Source organism: Schistocerca piceifrons, chromosome 1, assembly GCF_021461385.2.
Source record: "Schistocerca piceifrons isolate TAMUIC-IGC-003096 chromosome 1, iqSchPice1.1, whole genome shotgun sequence".
In the NCBI taxonomy this organism is placed as follows: domain Eukaryota; kingdom Metazoa; phylum Arthropoda; class Insecta; order Orthoptera; family Acrididae; genus Schistocerca; species Schistocerca piceifrons.
In genome coordinates, this window is record NC_060138.1 from 607,400,835 (window position 1) to 607,422,090 (window position 21,256).

Consider the following 21,256-nt stretch of genomic DNA (forward strand, 5'->3'; position numbering starts at 1 on the left):
CTGCTACAAATCGGTTACTTCAAGGACAGCTCCGAGACAGACGGCCTGTAGCGTGCATTTTACTGACGCCAAACCACCACCATCTGCGATTTCAGTGGTGACAAGCGGGAGCTCATTTGAGATCAGGGTGGAGGTCTGTTGTTTTTTCTGATGAAAGCTGGTCCTGCCTCGGCACTAGTGATGGCCATAAGTTTGTTAGGAAGAGGCCAGTTGAGGGCCTGCACTGGACCAACACCTGGGCTTATCAAGTGAGGTGCGATTTCGTGTGACAGCACTCTGGGTGTAAAACTGTACGTCAGTCTCGTGATTCTATCTGTTGTGGTGCCGTTCATGAACAGATTTCCTGGGGGTGTTTTCCAATAGGAGAACGATCGCTCACACACCGCTGTTGTAACCCAACATGCTCTACAGAGCGTCGACATGTTGCCTTGGCCTGCTCGGTCACCAGATCTGTGGCCAGTAGAGCACATATGGTACATCGTAGGACGAAAATGCCAGCGTCATCCACAAACAGCATTAACCCTCCCTGTATAGATCGACCAAGTGAAGCAACCATGGAACTGCATCCCACAAACTGCCATCCGGTGACTGTAGACACAATGAATGCACGTATGTATGCTTGCATTCAACACTGTGGCGGTTACGCCAGTTATTAATGTACCAGCATTTCACATTTTCAATGGGTTATTTCGCTCTTACATTAACCTGTGATATTGCAGTGTTAATGACATAAATATGTTACCTAAACAAATGTATTCTCGAAATTTCATTACTCTTATTTCTTGGTGCTGCGATTTTTTTTGTTAGTGTATTTTACGAATTAAACACAAGATGTCCAGTATGATACTAAACTGAATATCTTTCACATTAAACTTCCGGGCTGATAGGCCGTGGTCGATGTATAAAACTCTCCCCTGACGTTTCTTCTCCGACTGCGGGAGAAGAAACGTCAGATTGACCACGACCTATCAGCCCGGAAGTTTTAAGTGAAGACAATACTGGTCGTGATAGTTTACATTATATGATTAAACTGAACATCGATGTAAGATTTCGTTGTTAAATTGATTAATTATCTGTAATTTCAGCTATTTTCGCTACTTGAAAATAAATCACCGTTTCTTTCTCGTGATTAACTATGTGCATCAAGAGGTCCGTATCATAAGAGGACGAACAGGTAACTGGCATCACACTGTACACAATAGACAAAGGCATTTCATTCAGATTCCAGAAAGGCGTTAACGAGACAACAGTGCCTACTTCAGGTAGTGACCAGCTGCCAGTCGACAGCCAGTAACGACTCGCTCTGCTTTTGTTCCCGCAGGTGGCCCGCATGGGCGAGCGCCCCTGATGTCGCCCAACAGAGCAATGAAGGCGCGACACAACTTCCGGCGCCGCTTCAGCCTGCAGCCGTCCTTCTTCAAGGAGGACGTCGAGGAGGATGAGCCCACTAGCCACAGGTAAAGCTTTTGCGTTGGCCTGTAGTTCAGTGCATTTCAATGTAGTCCCATACTTCTTTTTTGATGTTTTACTGCGATACCGAATAGTTAGGCACTTTCTGTGCTAACTGCTCATCACAACACGTATTCAGTCAAATCCTGGCTTCAGGCGGTCTCCCGGTCAAATGCATGCAGGGACTAGTCAAACATACTCATCTACTTTTTTTTTCGGGTACATTATAATCGTGTTCTCGAAGCTATCGTCCTCCCAATAGCGAGTCATGTCTAGAACGCCGAAGTTGCAATGGATTCTGGTGACATGACGTGAAATACTATTCATACAACACAACATTAACTCTCCCGCACTGATTATACCACTTGTCGATCTATGATCTTCATCGATACTCAACTGCACAAACAATTGACTTGCAACGCCGTAGTTCTTCAGGTTCTCGTGGCGATTTGTAGACAACTTGAGGTGTTTGGCGTACTGGCGGATATCGCTGTAGCCCGTTTAAAGTATTTAGACAACGTTACTCATTCTCTTCGTAAGGTGCTACTTGAGACTGCTAGTCTACTAGAACGGCTCCAATATTTATACCCACTGGCTTCTTCCTCCATGGTCGTTTCTAAGCGCACCGTTCCCAGAAGAACGTCCTGAAACGTTCCGTCTTCGGTTGGGTGCAGCTTTCCGCAAGCTGACGTTTTCCGTCCACTGCGCCTGGCAGTGATCTGGTGTTCCGTTCTCCGTATGGTGCACCCTATGTCTGGGATTCGTGCGTCATGTCACACACACTCTGTTCCTCTTTTTGCACAGTTCTGCTGCTGTAACCACTGCGTTTGTAGCAACTCCAGCCTAAGATGTCAGTTTGTTAATTGTCGCGATTCATGACTTTTTTTCTACCTGTATCTCTGTTGCCTCTCTTACAAAACTGTTCTAATATCTGGGAGTTTATGCCAGGACCCTCGTTTTTTTTTCATAGATCGTGGTATGATCAAGTTTCAGACTGTGCTCGGCAATGGCTGATTTAGTTTCTCGTCGTAGCTGGATGTACCAGTGGTATTCTTGGCATCTGATGTTCACAGCCTAGGTTTTTGGCCAATGTATGACAAGCCACATTGACAAGATTTATTGTAAACCTTCTGGTTTTCCTAAGGCTTTGTCTTGTCTTACACTTCCCAGTAGTTCTCTTATTTTGTTAGGTTATGTTACTCTTCTTGAGAACCCTTTTTATCCTAGCAGATGTAGTGGCCAGGGAGCTTTCACACCTTCAACAGTTCATAGCGGTCACCATGCCAGGTAAAGGTTGGGACCAAGTAGAATTGCATCTTGGCCCCAAGCAGAGTGCGCTAGGAAGAATGTCGCAGTGTACCAGTCAGCGAAGTTTGACCATATTTGTAAGTAAGCACAGCACGCGGAGAATACTCTCACTGCGATTAACGTAAGTGGCAAGCAGTTTGCTAACATCACCATGAAGATACTCATAAGGAGCCTCAACTTCGCAGCTACTTCTAGAAATGTGCCTATTTCAAGTTTAATGGGAGCAGTAGAGCAAATATCCGACAGACTTCCAACAAATGTGGCAGTACAGATCCGCTGGGAGACCTGTAGGATGACCACCAAGACGAAACCTCCAAAATCGATCATTGCCAGTGACGAGATGCTAGTATTCAAGAAGCTCTAAGAAGACTGCAGAATCGTGGTTTTGCTAGCAGACCAAGGGAATTCCACAGTCATTATGCACCAAACTGATTATGATGAGAAAGTTCGCCAACTTCTGGAGGATCCAGCAGCATACAGATTTTGGGAATGTGACCTTATAGACAAAGTGGACAAGAAGACTAAGGCTCTCTTGGAGGCAACAGCCATGCCTGACGAGGTCATCAAAGAATCCAGAGCATTCATGCCATCTAGACTAGTGGACAAGAAGACCAGAGCCCTCTTGAAGGCAACAGGCATGTCTGACGAGGTCATCAAACAACTATAGTCTAGAGCACCCGTGCCATCTAGGCTGTATGAGCCGCTGGAAGTAGACAAAGAGAGTGTGTCCCTGCCCTCAGTTGCCAGCAACATTCGTGCATCAACGTACCCAGCAGCCAAATATTTGAGTAAACTACCCTGCCAACAAGATACCACAGAAAGACTCAACGGAACTGATTGAAGACAAATTGTACTATGCTCTGATGAATCTGTTCACGCATATAACGACTTCAAAATATTATCTGTGTGAGGGGCTTCACTCTCTCACCAATGGTTGCCAATCTGTTCATAAAAAAATATGAGCAGAAAGCATTAGAGTGCCGAGATACAAACCCACATGCTTCTTCAGGTATGTGGATAATACCATCGTGATCTGGCCCAAGGGTAGGCAGAGTTCTTGGAACATTTTAATTCACTCCACTCAGTTATAATGCTCACGAGGGAAGTGGAAAACGATCGTCAGCTGTTGTTTCTGGATGTAATTGTGAAAAGAGAGTAGATAAGTCATTTGGCCGCAGTATGTATCGCAAATCATCACACAGTGATTTATATTTGCAAGCTACCAGCTGTCATCACCCAGCACAGAAGAACGGAATTCTGAAAGACACTGATCCACAAGGCACCCACCTAGTATTCCAAGATAGTTTGACATCAGAAGTGGGGTATCTACGCCTAGTCTTCTGTGAAAATAGATGCACGGGCAAACAGATTCACAAGGCCTGTTAACTAGCCACTCTGCCTCACGACAGAGAAGAAGAGCAAGATGAATCAAATGCTATGGATTACCTGCCCTACGAGTGATCTATTTCTGCCACTGTCAACAGGATTCTCAAGAAGAATGACATCAAATGTGTGTTCTGTCCAAGTACCAGAATAAAAGGACTACTGGGAAATGTCAGAGATGTGTTTTGCGAAAATCGAGATTCTGTATATATTTTGATAATGTGACATGATGTGCATTGGCCAAATAACTACGACTGTAAACATCAGGTGCCAAGAACATCAGAGGCACACCGAGCTAAGGCAAAACATTGTCGAATACCGTCCGGAATTTAATTGTACCATGATCTATGAAAACACGAGGTTTCTGGCATAGAACTTTAGATACTGTGACAGTGTTATGAGGGAGTCAGTAGATGTAAAAGTAGCGAAAAACATGAGTCGTAACACGGTACCAACTCAGGAAAGCCTAGGATCCTGCACTGGAGTTGCTGCAAAGCAACGGTTGCAGCAGCAGAACTCTGCAGAAATAAGAACTGAGAATGTGATCGTGGGGAAGAAACCCCAGACAGAGCAAACGGCGCATCATACCGAGCACAGAGCACCAGATCTGTCAGGCGCACTGGAGTGAAAACGGAACGAAGCTAGCGGCCAGGCGCAGCCGACGGAAGACTCAGGGCGACTCCAGTGGAAACGGACGGCAGACGGAGCGCCTAGAAACGACCAAGGAGGCACACCTGTTGGAACCAGGAGCACAGGACCGAAGACGGAACGTTTCAGGGCGATTCCAGTGCGAACAGCTCGCAAACGGAGCGCCTGTAACCGACCATGGAGAGCAAGGTAGTACTATCAATATTGGCCCCCTTGCACTCAACTAGAATAGTTCAGCCTGGGCAGAAGAAGTGTGCACATCGCTACTATGTCGCGTTCTGCTATCGAGACTGAAGGAGATCAATAAAGGCGAGCACATGCTGATGGCGATAGCGAAACTGTACATTTGTCGTTTCCGTCGTTATTTCGACGAAAGAAAAATATATCGCTGTTTCGTGTGCCAGCATGGGTGAAGGTACATGAGCCACACGGAAAGCTGACTCAAGGAAGGGGGTATCAATAGTGTTGCTGAGTGAACTTTCTGATCACTCCAAGAAAGATCACAGTGGTAGCATGTCGGTCCCTCTTCCCTGCATCTGGTGCAGAGGCATTACTAGTACCAAGCTTAATGACAAATGTTAAACTGCTGCAATCTCGAACTCGGCGTCGAATCTGTTGACTCAGACGCTGTGGCTGAGGTACAGGTGGCGACCATGGTGACTTCAAGACTCTAAATGCAAGCATTGCCGCAGCGTCCAAAAAGAAAAAGAAGGCGCAATTAAAACATTACGAGAAGACGATCAAGACGCTCCTCCGTAGGATGCTTTAGATTTGCGACAAGCAGGCCATCTAGGAAGGGCTGCTGCCTGCTAGATTCGGGGAGGTGATAATCGAGCTGCATAACTGGAGAGAAACTGCCCGGCATGTGGTTAGGGAGCGGAGCGCTGTGTTGTTTGCGATTGAAAGTGGTTGGGCTGAGAAATATTTATTGCTTCGTACTTCATTTAATTTTACAAACTCAAATTTCATTGAAACAAAATCTTCAGGTCAGATGCTAAGTTCGGAACGCCCGATGTCGAGATGAGGCGGGCGCCAAGTTTGAGAACCCGCTCATCTCGACCAGCGCGGCCCGCACCTCTCAGCTGATGGGAGTTTGCAGATGAAAGCTCAAGGGAACCACTGAGAAAAGTCAAAAACTACGACAACGAACAAATGCCCCTTGTTCCTAAAACAACACAAGGACACAGCTTAATGAATAAGCACACGTCCATAAAATAAGCAGTACGAAAAATTATATCAAAGGTTTACATAACATAGCCAATAAGGACCTCGTTCCTTAAAACCAGCTAAAACACACAACGGTAATCCTCAAGCCACACGCTGATCAGGACACATCGCATACTTAACATAAACGCGCGGACCTATTTTCCACGCACAAGTAATACCAAATTCAAGATGAGACTACGCAACGCAAAAACAGCGCAGTACAAGGCGATGACGCAACTAAGCACGCCCACGTTCGTCCAGCAAACGAACAGTCAATAAAATCATGACAAATTGATAAAACGCAGCCATTTAAATATAATACTTAGCTGAACAGGACAGTCGCAAACCGCGTGTCATCGAACAACACGAGAGTAACTTATCATGGCCGGGGATCGTAGTCACTGAAGGACATCATATTGGTCGTTTATGTAGAAATTATTTGTTTCACAATTCCGACCTTCGGGCGATTTTCAAGTGTTGCTGCAGGGCTACAGGAATATCAAAGTAGAGAATAGAGTGTGTATACAGAACTATCATCTGGACAGCAGAACGTTACACAAATAGTGAAACTAATCCTCGCTAACATTGTGCTTCGGCACATCTCATACTTTAAAATCCCACAGCATGTAACATGTCATCGTCAAAACTTTTCACCGCTTTTCGAGGTAGAAGTACAGTCACATCAAACGAGTGCGAAGCTCTGTACATCGTGAAACAATGTAAATTAAGTGAGCTGTTATTTATATTCCTTCACATAAATCGCTACAAGTGAATAACACACTTTTTACACGCGAACTAAGGCCGTTGACACGAAAATGCATTCACATGTCAGACTGACTGTGCAGTTATCAGAGATAGCATATTGCGTGATAACACTTATGAGCTCCGTATCATAACATATTTCCACATATGTTCACAACATACAGCTTTCTATGTGATGATATGTAAGGTACAAGCGGACATCATAGGAAAATTTCCTTACAACAGGGTAGCATCGAAATGGTACCACACTGTCTTGAGTACCCATACAGAACATGGCCACAGTAATCTTACTTATTTGAGGTATATATTGCAACTGATAAAAAACACAGAAGGTTTGTTAGAATACTGATTTGTAGCGATTTATGTGAAGGTTGTTAACATTGGTAACAGTTCACGTAATTTACATCTTATCACGATGTATAGAGCTTCGCACTCTTTTGAGGTTACTTTAATTATAACATGTAGAGAAATTTATCTCTGTTTAAGAGTGTGCCGACCTAGAGCGTAGAGAGAAATCTGCAGAGAAGTTTTTAGTGTTTCTTTATTCTCCTCGCTATATTTTTCTTACTTTCTAAACTCAGTAGCGTCATTTGAGATCTTATATTTATTTTTGCACACTGCAATGTGGCTAGGAACTCTGTTTGATGTGGGCGGACACAAGGAGAATTGGCTGCTGTCCGTAAACAGCTGGAAGCAGCTTTGTCTACCGTCGACAAGCTACTGGCTAATGTTCAAAGTTATGGCGGCATTGGGGGGCTGGGACGAGACCTGCGGCCCCTTTGGTGCCTTTGGAATCTCCTGGTGACCCAGCTGGCGCTGCATCTTCTGATTCGCAACATGTCCGTCCTCACTCGAGAGCAGGTGGCAGACAGAGGTGGGAACGAGTGTCGCTAGACGGAGGGCGAAAGAGGGATCAGGTCGCGCGTCTGGCTCCTCCGCCTTAGCAACAGGTACGAGGTGCTACCCATTATTATGTATATTGTGAATAGCAACGGTCCTACGACACTCCCCTGCGGCACACCTGAAATCTTACTTCGGAAGACTTCTCTCCATTGAGAATGACATGCTGCGTTTTGTTATCTAGGAACTCTTCAATCCAATCACACAATTGGTCTGATAGTCCATATGCTCTTACTTTGTTCGTTAAACGACTGTGGGGAACTGTATCGAACACCGTGCGGAAGTCAAGAAACACGACATCTACCTGCGAACCCGTGTCTATGGCCCTCTGAGTCTCGTGGACGAATAGCGCGAACTGGGTTTCACACGATCCTACAGAGTAGATTTCTAGTCTCCAGAAAAGTCATTATACTCGAACATAATACGTGTTCCAAAATTCTACAACTGATAGACGTTAGAGATATACGTCTATAGTTCTGCACATCTGTTCGACGTCCCTTCTTGAAAACGGGGATGACCTGTGCCCTTTTCCAATCCTTTGGAACGCTACGCTCTTCTAGAGACCTACGGTACACCGCTGCAAGAAGGGGGGCAAGTTTCTTCGCGTACTCTGTGTAAAATCGAACTGGTATCCCATCAGGTCCAGCGGCCTTTCCTCTTTTGAGCGATTTTAATTGTTTCTCTATCCCTCTGTCGTCTACTTCGACATCTACCATTTTGTCATCTGTGCGACAATCTAGAGAAGGAACTACTGTGCAGTCTTCCTGTGTGAAACAGCTTTGGAAAAAGACATTTACTATTTCGGCTTTAGTCTGTTATCCTCTGTTTCAGTACCATTTTGGTCACAGATTATCTGGACATTTTGTTTTGATCCACCTACCGCTTTGACATAAGACCAAAATTTCTTAGGATATTCTGCCAAGTCAGTACATAGAACTTTACTTTCGAATTCTTTGAACGCCTCTCGCATAGCCCTCCTCACACTACATTTGCAGGCTAAGCTGTCTATTTGTAGCATCGTTCCCAGGGTTGATCGCGGTCCTCTCGTTTGGAGCAGATTCAAATATCTGAATCAGAGGCTCAGACGGTATCGGATGCGAATTTCTCGACTTTTGCTATCGGGTACACAATTGCAGAGTTATCCTTAATAGCTCAGTCGTGCACTACACTAGGAAGCGGCTACTAGGGTACCAGACTACGTGTGGGGTGCGCATGGGGATTTTCTAGGTTAGAGAAACCCTCCCTTGGGATCAAAGACGATTTGCCTGACAAATTAGCAACAATGTCCTCAGAGAGATAGAAAAGGTTAATTTGATGTTATTGAATTGCAGGAGCATCCAAGGAAAGGACACAGAAACAGTATCGCTTACTGAAGATTATAATGCACAGATAGTATTAGGAACAGAAAGCTGGTTGAAACTGGACGTTGATGACAACGAAATCCTAAGTGCAGATTTTTTTTTTTTTTTTTTTTTTTTTTTTTTTTTTTTTTTTCGTCAGTCTACTGACTGGTTTGATGTGGCCCGCCACGAATTCCTTTCCTGTGCTAACCTCTTCATCTCAGAGTAGCATAGCGCTTGCAACCTATGTCCTCAATTATTTGCTTGACGTATTCCAATCTCTGTCTTCCTCTACAGTTTTTGCCCTCTACAGCTCCCTCTAGTACCATGGAAGTCATTCCCTCATGTCTTAGCAGATGTCCTATCATCCTGTAACTTCTCCTTATCAGTGTTTTCCACGTATTCCTTTCCTCTCCGATTCTGCGTAGAACCTCCTCATTCCTTACCTTATCAGTCAACCTAATTTTCAACATTCGTCTATAGCACCACATCTCAAATGCTTCGATTCTCTTCTGTTCCGGTTTTCCCACAGTCCATGTTTCACTACCATACAATGCTGTACTCCAGACGTACATACTCAGAAATTTCTTCCTCAAATTAAGGCCGGTATTTGATATTAGTAGACTTCTCTTGGCCAGAAATTCCTTTTTTGCCATAGCGAGTCTGCTTTTGACGTCCTCCTTGCTCCATGCGTCATTGGTTACTTTACTGCCTAGGTAGCAGAATTCCTTAACTTCATTGACTTCGTGACCATCAATCCTGATGTTAAGTTTCTCGCTGTTCTCATTTATACTACTTCTCATTACCTTCGTCTTTCTCCGATTTACTCTCAAACCATACTGTGTACTCATTAGACTCTTCATTCTGTTCAGCAGATCATTTAATTCTTCTTCACTTTCACTCAGGATAGCAATGTCATCAGCGAATCGTATCATTGATATCCTTTCACCTTGTATTTTAATTCCACTCCTGAACCTTTCTTTTATTTCCATCATTGCTTCCTCGATGTACAGATTGAAGAGTAGGGGCGAAAGGCTACAGCCTTGTCTTACACCCTTCTTAATACGAGCACTTCGTTCTTGATCGTCCACTCTTATTATTCCCTCTTGGTTGTTGTACATATTGTATATGACCCGTCTCTCCTTATAGCTTACCCCTACTTTTTTCAGAATCTCGAACAGTTTGCACCATTTTATATTGTCGAACGCTTTTTCCAGGTCGACAAATCCTATGAAAGTGTCTTGATTTTTCTTTAGCCTTGCTTCCATTATTAGCCGTAACGTCAGAATTGCCTCTCTCGTTCCTTTACTTTTCCTAAAGCCAATCTGATCGTCACCTAGCGCATTCTCAATTTTCTTTTCCATTCTTCTGTATATTATTCTTGTAAGCAGCTTCGATGCATGAGCTGTTAAGATGATTGTGCAATAATTCTCGCACTTGTCAGCTCTTGCCGTCTTCGGAATTGTGTGAATGAGCTTTTCCGAAAGTAAGATGGTATATCGCCAGACTCATATATTCTACACACCAACGTGAATAGTCGTTTTCTTGCCACTTCCCCTAATGATTTTAGAAATTCTGATGGAATGTTATCTATCCCTTCTGCCTTATTTTACCGTAAGTGCTCCAAAGCTCTTTTAAATTCCGATTCTAATACTGGATCCCCTATCTCTTCTAAATCGACTCCTGTTTCTTCTTCTATCACATCAGACAAATCTTCACCCTCATAGAGGCTTTCAATGTATTCTTTCCACCTATCTGCTCTCTCCTCTGCATTTAACAGTGGAATTCCCGTTGCACTCTTAATGATACCACCGTTGCTTTTAATGTCACCAAAGGTTGTTTTGACCTTCCTGTATGCTGAGTCTGTCCTTCCGACAATCATATCTTTTTCGATGTCTTCACATTTTTCCTGCAGCCATTTCGTCTTAGCTTCCCTGCACTTCCTATTTATTTCATTCCTCAGCGACTTGTATTTCTGTATTTCTGATTTTCCCGGAACATGTTTGTACTTCCTCCTTTCATTAATCAACTGAAGTATTTCTTCTGTTACCCATGGTTTCTTCGCAGCTACCTTCTTTGTACCTATGTTTTCCTTCCCAACTTCTGTGATGGCCCTTTTTAGAGATGTCCATTCCTCTTCAACTGTACTGCCTACTGCGCTATTCCTTATTGCTGTATCTATAGCGTTAGAGAACTTCAAACGTATCTCGTCATTCCTTAGTACTTCCGTGTCCCATTTCTTTGCGTATTGATTCTTCCTGACTAATGTCTTGAACTTCAACCTACTCTTCATCACTACTATATTGTGATCTGAGTCTATATCTGCTCCTGGATACGCCTTTCAATCCAGTATCTGATTTCGGAATCTCTGTCTGACCATGATGTAATCTATTTGAAATCTTCCCGTATCTCCCGGCATTTTCCAAGTATACCTCCTCTTCTTGTGATTCTTGAACAGGGTATTCGCTATTACTAGCTGAAACTTGTTGCAGAACTCAATTAGTCTTTCTCCTCTTTCATTCCTTGTCCCAAGCCCATATTCTCCTGTAACCTTTTCTTCTACTCCTTCCCCTACATCTGCATTCCAGTCGCCCATGACTATTAGATTTTCGTCCCCCTTTACATACTGCATTACCCTTTCAATATCCTCATACACTTTCTCTATCTGTTCATCTTCAGCTTGCGACGTCGGCATGTATACCTGAACTATCGTTGTCGGTGTTGGTCTGCTGTCGATTCTGATTAGAACAATCCGGTCACTGAACTGTTCACAGTAACACACCCTCTGCCCTACCTTCCTATTCATAACGAATCCTACACCTGTTATACCATTTTCTGCTGCTGTTGATATTACCCGATACTCATCTGACCAGAAATCCTTGTCTTCCTTCCACTTCACTTCACTGACCCCTACTATATCTAGATTGAGCCTTTGCATTTCCCTTTTCAGATTTTCTAGTTTCCCTACCACGTTCAAGCTTCTGACATTCCACGCCCCGACTCGTAGATTATTCAATCTTTTTCTCATGGTAACCTCCCCTTTGGCAGTCCCCTCCCGGAGATCCGAATGGGGGACTATTCAGGAATCTTTTGCTAATGGAGAGATCATGATGACACTTCTTCAATTACAGGCCACATGTCCTGTGGATACACGTTACGTGTCTTTAATGCAGTGGTTTCCATTGCCTTCCGCATCCTCATGTCGTTGATCATTGCTGATTCTTCCGCCTTTAGGGGCAATTTCCCACCCCTAGGACAAGAGAGTGCCCTGAACCTCTATCCGCACCTCCGCCCTCTTTGACAAGGCCGTTGGCAGAATGAGGCTGACTTCTTATGCCGGAAGTCTTCGGCCGCCAGTTCTGATTATTTATCAAAATTTAGGCAGTGGCGGGGATCGAACCCGGGACCGAAGACGTTTTAAGAATCAAAGACGCTACCCCTAGACCACGGGCGATATATCTCCATATCGGCAGCATATTGGCGAGGCATTCATCTTCATGGACGACAATTCGTGCCCCCAATCGTGCACATCTTGTGAATGACTTCCTTCAGGATAACGACACCACTAGAATAGAATGGCCAGCATGTTCTTCAGACATGAACCCTATCGAACTTGCCTGGGATGGATTGAAAAGGGCTGTTTATGGACGACGTGACCCACAGCCAATCTGAGGGATCTACGCCGAATCGCCGTTGAGGAGTGGTACAATCTGGACCAACAGTGCCTTGATGAACTTGTTGTTAGTATGCACGACGAATACAGGCATGTATCAATACAAGACGACGTGATACTGGGTATTAGAGGTACCAATGTGTGCAGCAATCTGGACCACTACCTCTGAAGGTCTCGCTGTATGGTGGTACAACATGCAATGCGTGGTTATCATGAGCAATAAAAAGGGCGGAAATGATGTTTATGTTGATCTCTATTCCAATTTTCTGTACAGGTTCCGGAACTCTCGGAACCGAGGTGTTGCAAAATTCTTTTGATGTTTGTAAAATCAGTGATGGTCAGACATGCATTTTATGCGTTACTTGACTGCTGTCGATAGTCACCTTCCACAAATGCGTAAAACAATCTTTCAATGCCAATATTTTTATACTTCATTCTTATATCTCAATTCTTATAATTCTTGTTACGTTTATTCTTCAGGAAGAGCTGAGGCATTCCCTTGAACGATACCGATCGCAGGAAACATTCGAAACCTAGAAATTCCAAACAGCACGAGCATCGCGTGAAGGCAAATTTGACGCAGAGAAATTCCTTCGTATGAATCTCGCTCGGGAAAGAAACATCATTAACATTACTGGAGATTTCACACGTTGGCAATAATTTCTTGGTAAACTACGCATAACGGAAACTGGCTCTCGCAATTTCACCGAAAAGAATTTCAAATAATTTCTCCATCCATTTATAGTTTTTATTTGTTATGTAATTTATTCACCAGACAAACAAATAGTAGACGAATATGGACAACGTTATTTCAGTACGCAGTAGAAAACATTCCTGGAGTAATCCTCTAACGACGTGGGTAAATAAATGAAAATCAAAAATAAGAATAAAAATCGGGCTTCGAACACGGGGCGTAAAGGTGTGAAGCCACAACGCTAGCGACTGAGCAACGGCTTCCAGCCAATTAGTTACTCGCTAAAGGGCGCTTGAAGTGCCTCGTTGATTTTGTCCATCGTTTTCTCAGAAACGATCAAGTATCTACGGATAATCCAAGAACTGTGTTTTGCTTATTTTAATCGCTCTTCCACCGAGCGAAGTTTCTGGGAAATTGGATTTTGGCACTTGCCGTGTTCTCCCTATAAGTGACGGTGGAGGTGGTGTAAAGAGCGACACCACTGGACAGTGGATGACTGTACGAAATGATCTGAAGTGCTGAACAATGCTGTACCTTGTGGCAGTTTGATGGAACGTTACCTGCCATAATGTGTGGTACTAACAGTGAAGAATGGAGGACGTGGTGTTATGCTTTGGGAGTGTTTTTCACAGTCTCAAATGGCTTGGTTCAAATGGCTCTGAGCACTATGCAACTTCTGAGGTCATCAGTCGCCTAGATCTTAGAACTAATTAAATCTAACTAACCTAAGGACATCACACACATCCATGCCCGAGGCAGGATTCGAACCTGCGACCGTAGCGGTCACGCGGTTCCACACTGAAGCGCCTAGAACCGCACGGCCACACCGGCCGGCTTTCATAGTCTCCGGTTGTCACCTTATTGCATTCTAGAAAACACGAGAGGTGGAGGGATATGAATACATTTTACAGCATTGTGTGCTGCGTACAGTAGAGGAATAGTGCGGAGATAATGATGTTTAAATCATCATGACAATATACCCTGTTATAACGCAGCATCTGTGAGGCAATGGTTTACGGACAGCTGAACGCTACAGAACCCCTTTGGGATTAACTGAAACGCGACTTCGCTCGATACCCGAGCGTCCAACATCATTACCTTCTCTGGTTTACGCTCTTGAGGAAAAATGAGCCTCAATTCCTTCATAAAAATTGTCGCCAGGAGAGTTCTAGCCGTCATAAAGGCGAAGGTCGTATACACGCGATATAAATATCCAGCAGTCCGGATACTTTTCATTAAACTGTGTAGGCGCAGATTTAGAAATAAAGTCATAACCAGACTCTGAGAGAATGAAAGAAATATGCCAGAAAATACATAAATAAAGTCCTTAATTACTCTTCTTAATTTTAGATGAATTCCTTCTCTACGCTTTTTAACAATACTGTAGTTTTTTGACAGAACACTTTGTTAGCCAAGATCACAACTATTTGTCCACTGATAACTACACTCATGCTCACAAATTAAGGATAATCCTGATACATGGTGAAACAACGCCCTGGTGGGCGGTTTGCGAGTTTAAATCACCTCGGGACATGACAAAGCGGTGCATTTGACCTGCGGCTGTCGCACGGTGGCGCTGGCAGCAGTCCACATACGCAGAGGTGTGTTGGTGCGTGTCAGAGTACAGAGTAGCGAGTAAGCATGCAGACGTTTTCAGACATGCTAATGGTGACTGTGTGTTGAAAATGGTTCAAAAAACACATATTGATGACGTTATGAGAGGTAGAATACTAGGGCGACTGTAGGCTGGTCAAACACAGCAGGTCGTAGCATGGGCCCTCCGGTGCCACAAAGTGTGATCTCAAGATTATGGCAACGATTCCAGCAGGCAGAAAACGTGTCCAGCAGCTACAGTACGGGACGTCCACAGTGTACAATACCACAAGAAGACCGATATCTCACCATCAATGCCCGCAGACGGCCACGGAGTACTGCAGGTAACCTTGCTCGGGATCTTACCGCAGCTACTGCAACAGTTTCCTCCAGACACACAGTCTACAGACGAGTGAACAGACATAAACCATGGTTTATTCGTCCGGAGACCTGCAAGGTGCATTCCACTGAACCATGGTCACAGAAGAGCCCGTAAAGCCTGGTGTCAAGAACGCAGTACATGGTCATTGGAACAGTGGTCCCAGCTTATATTCACGGACTATTTCAGGTATAGTCTGAACAGTGATTCTCGCCGGGTTTTCATCTGCCGTGAACCAGGAACCAGATACCAACCCCTTAATGTCCTTGAAAGGGACCTATACGGAGGTCGTGGTTTGATGGTGTGGGGTGGGATTGTGATTGGTGCACGTATACTCCTGCATGTTTTTGGCAGAGGAACTGTAACAGGTCAGGTGTATCGGGACGTCATTTTGCACCAGTATATCCGCCTTTTCAGTGGTGCAGTGGGTCCCACCTTCCTCCTGATGGATGATAACGCACGACCCCACCGAGCTGCCATCATGGAGGTGTGTACCTTGAAACAGAAGATATCAGGCGAATGAAGTGGCCTGCCTGTTTTCCAGACCTAAACCCCATCGAGCACGTCTGGGATGCTCTCGATAAACGTGTCACCGCACATCTTCAAACCCCTAGGACACTTCAGGAACTCCGACAGGCACTGGTGCAAGAATGGGAGGCTATACCCCAGCAGCTGCTCGACCACCTGATCCAGAGTATGCCAACTCGTAGTGCGGCCTGTGTAGGTGTGCATGGTGATCATATCCCATATTGATGTCAGGGTACATGCGCAGGAAACAGTGGCGTTTTGTACCACATGTGTTTCGGGACGGTTTTCTCAACTTATCACCCACCGTGACTTACAGATCTTTGTCGTGTGTGTTCCCTATGTGCCTATGCTATTAGTGCCAGTTTTGTGGCACCACATTCTGCAATTCTCCTTAATTTATGAGCATGAGTGTAGCTTCAGATATTTGAACTGTCGTCTTCAGATCACTTAGTACAAAGTAGTATAGACTTTATTGATTCTTTTTAATTTACAAGAACTCTGAACAATAGTGTTGCTTCTAGATCAGCAACATTATTATATTTTGCATTCGTTCAAACGTTTGCAGATACTAAAGAAGCACGTTTATACTGCGATAATAAAATTTCACGAGTTCTTGTCTTACTATTCACGTCTGTTATGCATCGCCTTTGCTTCCAGGTCGACAAAACGAGGCGAATCCGACACAGAAGCTACCTCGGGCGCCGGCACGAGACACAAGGTGGTGGTGATGGGTGCCGCCAAGGTGGGCAAGTCGTCCATCATCTCGCGCTTCCTGTACGGCACCTTCTCGGACAAGTACAAGCGCACGGTGGAGGAGATGCACCACGGCGAGTTCAGCGTGGCCGGCGTGCGCCTCACGCTCGACATCCTCGACACGTCCGGCGCGTACGAGTTCCCCGCCATGCGCGCTCTCTCCATCTCGTCGGCGGACGCCTTCATCCTCGTCTACGACGTCAACGACGCTGAGACGTTCGACGAAGCGCGCGTGCTGCGGGACCAGATCCTCGAGACGAAGGCGGGAACGCCGGCTCCTATTGTCGTCGTCGGCAACAAAATCGACCTCGCCGAGGAGCACCGAGAGGTGAGTCTCAGCGATCGAGAACGTGAGCTAATCTACCACCAAATTTCCTTTATTTCGGAATAATTGCAGTCCCTGATGTAAGGGCAGTGTGACATATTTTATTAAAGCACAAACGCTTTCGGGCTACGAGTCCGTTGTCAAGGGCTGTGTGAGCTCAAATACTGTCATACCACTTGGAAATGTGTGACCCAAATCGTTTGTGTTACGGAGGCAACAGTAGTTGAGAAGTGAGACAAGATTATAGCTTAGTTTCCATGTTATTCGCACTGTACTTTGGACGTTAAATGTCAGATGTGTGTGTGTGTTAAGCTGGATATGTTCGTTGTCCTGGTTCTGGGTGGCTGTAGTATGCACATTCATCCGTGGAGTACATCAGACTAGAAGCTATTTCTAACAGCTCGCCTGTGACACCATCGCGAGAGACGCAAATGGAACGAGTGGCACCAATCATTTCGTAATGAAAGTAGGTTTTGTCGCGACGTCAATGACGAGCATTTTCGAGAGCAACGTCGACAAGAAGGGCAACAATTACCAGTACGTGCCGATAGTGACACACTACTACTGACGTCTCGTGCTAGTCGATGAGGTGCCGTCTGATATCTGCATTGCTAAGTGCAACAGAAGATAGAAACAGTTAACATTTAACAAAAAAAATGACTCTAGGCACTATGGGGCTTAACATCTGAGGTCATCAGTCCCCTAGACTTAGAACTACTTAAAGCTAACCAACCTAAGGACATCACACACATCCATGCCCGAGGAAGGATTCGAACCTGCGACCGTAGCAGCCGCGTGGTTCCTGACTGAAGCGCCTAGAACCGCTCGGCCACAGCGGCCGGTTTAATGATGAAGACGACGCAACAACACCCAGTCATCTCGGGGCAGGTGAAAATCCCTGCCCTCGCCGGGAATCGAACCCGGGACCCCGTTCTCGCTTTAACAATAAATATAAACTTTTACAGTGCGTCTAATATCCTGTCTATAGACGGAATACAAATAAGTAACTAAGAGACTTGCCCTTGGCATACGGCATAGCTATCTCCATTTGTGAACCACGTGGGGACAGATTGTGCAAAGAACTAGCCACAGGATTCGAAGAAACTGTCAGGGCGCCTGCATAACCAAGTAGTTATGACAAATTCTGCCGTTGAGAAAACTACACAAACTCTACTAGATTCACTCAAAGTGTGTTCTTTGTCGCCCTGACTGCGAATTACGTGCTGGAAGCTCTCGAAAGGTCACCTGAGTGGCGTAAATGCCACAGACACAGGGAATTATCGTTTCACAATTGCGAAGACTCCTCGTCTCAACCATTCCCCATGTTTCATTTCAGTACAAATTTCACGGTATAAGATGAATGATATACAATGATGAACGTCATGTAGCGAGGGAGAGAAAATCTTAGTAACCTCAAAAGCAATTAAACCTCAAACCAAAATCCCCTCTTGTTAGCTTGATATAGAATGGAGCTGCAATCGTCATAAGAATGAAAGGCCTTGGAATAAAGGCGAGTGTCTCATATTGTTCGGTACCATTCTGAGTCCTATTCTTCGGTTGTGGTGGAACAAGCAGCCTACACTTACGCTTACGACGGCCAGTGACAGAAGTAAACAAGAGGAGTCCCTGAAATCACTAGATCACCACAGAGATGATTTGGTGCCACTCTCAGCACTCTGATATTGTGTGTGTCCGGAAGAATGCGCGTACGCTGTAGACTCGTAAGACACAGAACTTCATTTTCCCTAGTTAGTCAACGAAGGAAAATTGGGAGAAAAATTTCATGTAGGTGACAGTTTTAGAAGGGAGTGTCATCGACATGATACTAAAAATCCTGTCCAGTGGCGTGTGAGCGCGGGGGTGCTGGGAGAGGTGGGGTCGTTTAAAGATAATATTTTCATGCTATTCTCAAATATGTCGAAAACAGCGGCTTCTAGCGAAAATGATTCCCAGCATAAAATCAAACTACACTGAATTTTCAAGTAAAAACATCGTTTCATTTTTTTCTCTAGTACTAATAATTTCAGCACTGCAGGAGATGGAATATCGCAGATTCTTAAAAAAAAGTTTTATGCATGAAATTAACGTTTATTGTTAAAAAAAGAAGGTTAAGAAGAAATATTACTAGGGTCTACCACATCTAAATACAACAGAACCGTATCAACGGATAATCTGTGTTCTGGGGTTTAGCAGGGTGGAAGGGGACAACGGAGGTTAGTACTGTGAGGGAAGGTATGTCGGTGAATTGTGGTCATGCATTTACCTCTTTCAAAGGTCTGCAAATCTGAAGAGCGAACAGGCGATTTCCTACTCTCTTATCGCACTACCACACTAAAGCGTGTTTCACAAAGCTGTACCGAATCTTCCACAGCTCGCCTTATGAATCGAGGGCGAAACAGTATTCTGCCCAGGCACATTTATTTTTCGGAAAATGGCTAAGCACTAAATGGAATACACATATGTGAGTTACTAATAATGCAAACGTAAGAAACACACTGGACACAATCTACGTAAATGTCTGAACACTGTTGTAAAGGGGTATGAAATGTATTTATTTTTTTATTTAACCTGATTTGATTAGGGCCATCAGACCCTCTCTTACGTCGGAACAGGGTTTCACACATAGAGTATCTTTTTTACATCATAGCTACCTAAGAAATAACAGTTTGAATATGAAAACTAGTATTAAATTGATTTGAGTGTCTATAGTTAAAATGTGAGTAAATAATACTGACTATGAACTTAAAAAAGAATACTGTCAGTACTCATACTACTGCTGCTGCTGCTGCCACTGATAATAACAGCAGTAATGATAGTAACGGCAATAATAACAGCAATGATAGTAGCAGATGTAAAAGGAATTTATTTTTGTATAAAGTAGATGATTTCTGATTTAGCGACTTTTGGAGAAATGAAATATAAGGAGACTGCACCAGCTAAAAATACTGGGAAATGAGAAAGAACTGGTTGGAGAGAAGGATTTACAAAGATAACGACTGCAAAAATTGGCTCTGAGCACTATGGGACTTAACTTCTGAGGTCATCAGTCCCATAGAACTTAGTACTACTTAAACCTAACTAACCTAAGGACACCACACACATCCATACCCGAGGCAGGATTCGAACCTGCGACAGTAGCGGGCGCGCGGTTCCAGACTGTAGCTCCTAGAACCGCTTGGCCACCCCGGCCGGCTAACGACTGCATCCACGGACATGGTAATTATTATTGTTGCTTTAGCAGATACGTCGTAAACTATCTTCTGAAGCTGGATATGTTATTCAGTTCTCTAACATAATGAGGGATATTATTCCAGAGTCAGGTTCCTGCTACTGAGAAGCAGTCCAAGGAAGTGGCTGAGCGATGAAGTGGGACAGAAAGGCTTTTGCTCTGCTGAGAACAGGTGTTTCTGCCATGTTGTTCAGAGAAGAGCATTACTGTCGAGGAGAGATTAAGGGACAGTGTACGTTGATAAGATGGTACAGGAAACAGAGAGTATGGAAATCTCTGCGCTTGTCTGTTCGAAACCAGGGTGAAATACGACCAAAGAGTCGAACATCACAGATATAACGCACACAGGCGTTCATAAGCAGTTCCAGGCGCCGTGAGCTTTCCTGAGAAAGATCGTGCAGGTTAACATCACTGTAGTCAATAATTGTAAGTTTCTTTTCCAGGTCAAGAGGGGCGGGTTTTTTACAATTAGATAGGGGATGGAGAGATGTATGCTGATGCCTGCTTGCACATTGCAGTTACGCGCTCAGTCCAATTTATATTTTCATCTAATATTATTATTACACTCTTTGCAGACGGAGAGAAGTTGATAATTGTCACTTTTAGGATTAACAGTAGGGATTCCCGATATTTCGAGCTTATGAGCCTAGAATGACCAGTACCACTTGGATTTTGGATAGATTGAGTATTAATCATATATCCGGCGCACATACTGATAGTGCACCCTGGTCGGAATTGAGATTCTCGATAGCTGTCTTCAGCCTTATTGGTTTTGTACTTAGATACAACTGGTATCTGCTGTAGAATAAAACCCAAAACACATTTTACCCCTTAATTCGGTTCTACTACATTTAGATGTGATACACACATCTAATACTTGTTCTTAACCCACTTTCCTTAAAATAAACACTAACTTTATACGATTAAAACCTTTTTTGTGGGAAATCTGATGTAGTGTCTTGGGAAACATGTTCAGTAGAAGCCGTAGTTTTCGAGATGTTCCAGAGAAATATAAAAAATTTACCTTTAAACGACCTCCCTCCTCCCACCTTCACGCTAACATCCCACTGGTCAAGATTTATAGGA

At 44.2% G+C, this 21,256-nt stretch overlaps 1 protein-coding gene across 2 annotated transcripts in view; it reads left to right on the forward strand.

Moving 5' to 3' along the window:
• LOC124801333 (GTP-binding protein Rhes-like) overlaps nucleotides 1–21,256 on the forward strand; it is a 454,864-nt gene that overhangs the window by 414,428 nt on the left and 19,180 nt on the right. For both annotated transcript variants that reach the window (XM_047263065.1, XM_047263066.1), the window contains 2 exons: nucleotides 1,322–1,457; nucleotides 16,521–16,944. In XM_047263065.1, coding sequence (XP_047119021.1) covers nucleotides 1,322–1,457; nucleotides 16,521–16,944 — 560 coding nt within the window. The remainder of the gene's footprint in view (nucleotides 1–1,321; nucleotides 1,458–16,520; nucleotides 16,945–21,256) is intronic.